General features: G+C 51.2%; 1 protein-coding gene across 1 annotated transcript in view; it reads right to left on the bottom strand.

Moving 5' to 3' along the window:
- Positions 1 to 970, bottom strand: part of SLC28A1 (solute carrier family 28 (concentrative nucleoside transporter), member 1) — an 81,716-nt gene that overhangs the window by 5,982 nt on the left and 74,764 nt on the right. Inside the window, exon 15 of the mRNA XM_011999340.1 lies at positions 511 to 592. Coding sequence (XP_011854730.1) covers positions 511 to 592 — 82 coding nt within the window. The remainder of the gene's footprint in view (positions 1 to 510; positions 593 to 970) is intronic.

Here is a 970-nt window from a genome sequence, read left to right as displayed (position 1 = left end):
TTGGCCTTCAAGGCCCAGGTGCTAACCTCCTGGGCCACCAGCAGCAGCAGAGAATCAGGGAATTCTAGGGCTAGGAGGAAACTCTATGAAATTTTTTTTTTTTTTTTGAGACAGTCTCACTCTGTAGCCCAGGCTGGAGTGCAGTGGTGCGATCTCAGCTCACTGCAATCTCCGCCTCCTGGGTTCAAGCATTCTCGTGCCTGGGTTCAGCCTCCTGTGTAGCTGGGATCACAGGCACGCACCACCACACCTGGTTAATTTTTGTATTTTTAGTAGAGATGGGTTTTGCCATGTTGGCCAGGCTGGTCTCAGACTCCTGACCTCAAGTGATCCACCTGCCTGGGCCTCCTAAAGTGCTGGGATTACAGGCATGAGCCACCACACGTGGCCTCTATGGCCATCTTGTTTGGGTCCAGCTTTAGACAAATGAGACACCTGAGGCCTACATGTTCCCAGCAAGTTCAAGTCTCTGACTCTCCTAGACACTGGTAAGGCCCCGATTAGACTCACTCAAGCCTCCCAGCATGATCCCAATGGAGCTGAAATTGGCAAATCCACAGAGGGCAAACGTCGTGAGGACTTCAGCTCTGACCTGAAAATACAGAAGAAGCATGAGGAGGGATTCCCTTCAGATGGGCCTGGGGCACCCCTACAACATCCAGGCTCCCTGGCCTTAACTTTATCCACTTCTTACATGTAATTGACCTTCAAGCCCACTGTGCTGCCCCTTCCCCAGCCTTGTGATTCCCACCTCTAAGTTGATTCAAACCGTACCACATCAAAAACGTAGCCCTCCTCTCTTATCTATCCTTCAACCTTTTTTTTTTTGAGACAGTTTTACTCTTGTCACCCAGGCTGGAGTGCAGCAGTGCAATCTCAGCCCACTGCAACCTCTGCTTCCTGGGTTCAAGAAATTCTCCTGCCTCAGCCTCCCATGTAGCTGGGATTATAGGTGCCTGCCACCACGCCT

Source organism: Mandrillus leucophaeus, unplaced genomic scaffold (genome assembly GCF_000951045.1).
Source record: "Mandrillus leucophaeus isolate KB7577 unplaced genomic scaffold, Mleu.le_1.0 Scaffold1164, whole genome shotgun sequence".
Classification (NCBI taxonomy): domain Eukaryota; kingdom Metazoa; phylum Chordata; class Mammalia; order Primates; family Cercopithecidae; genus Mandrillus; species Mandrillus leucophaeus.
Note: the sequence above shows the minus strand (reverse complement) of the source record. Positions and strands in the feature narration are given on the sequence as shown.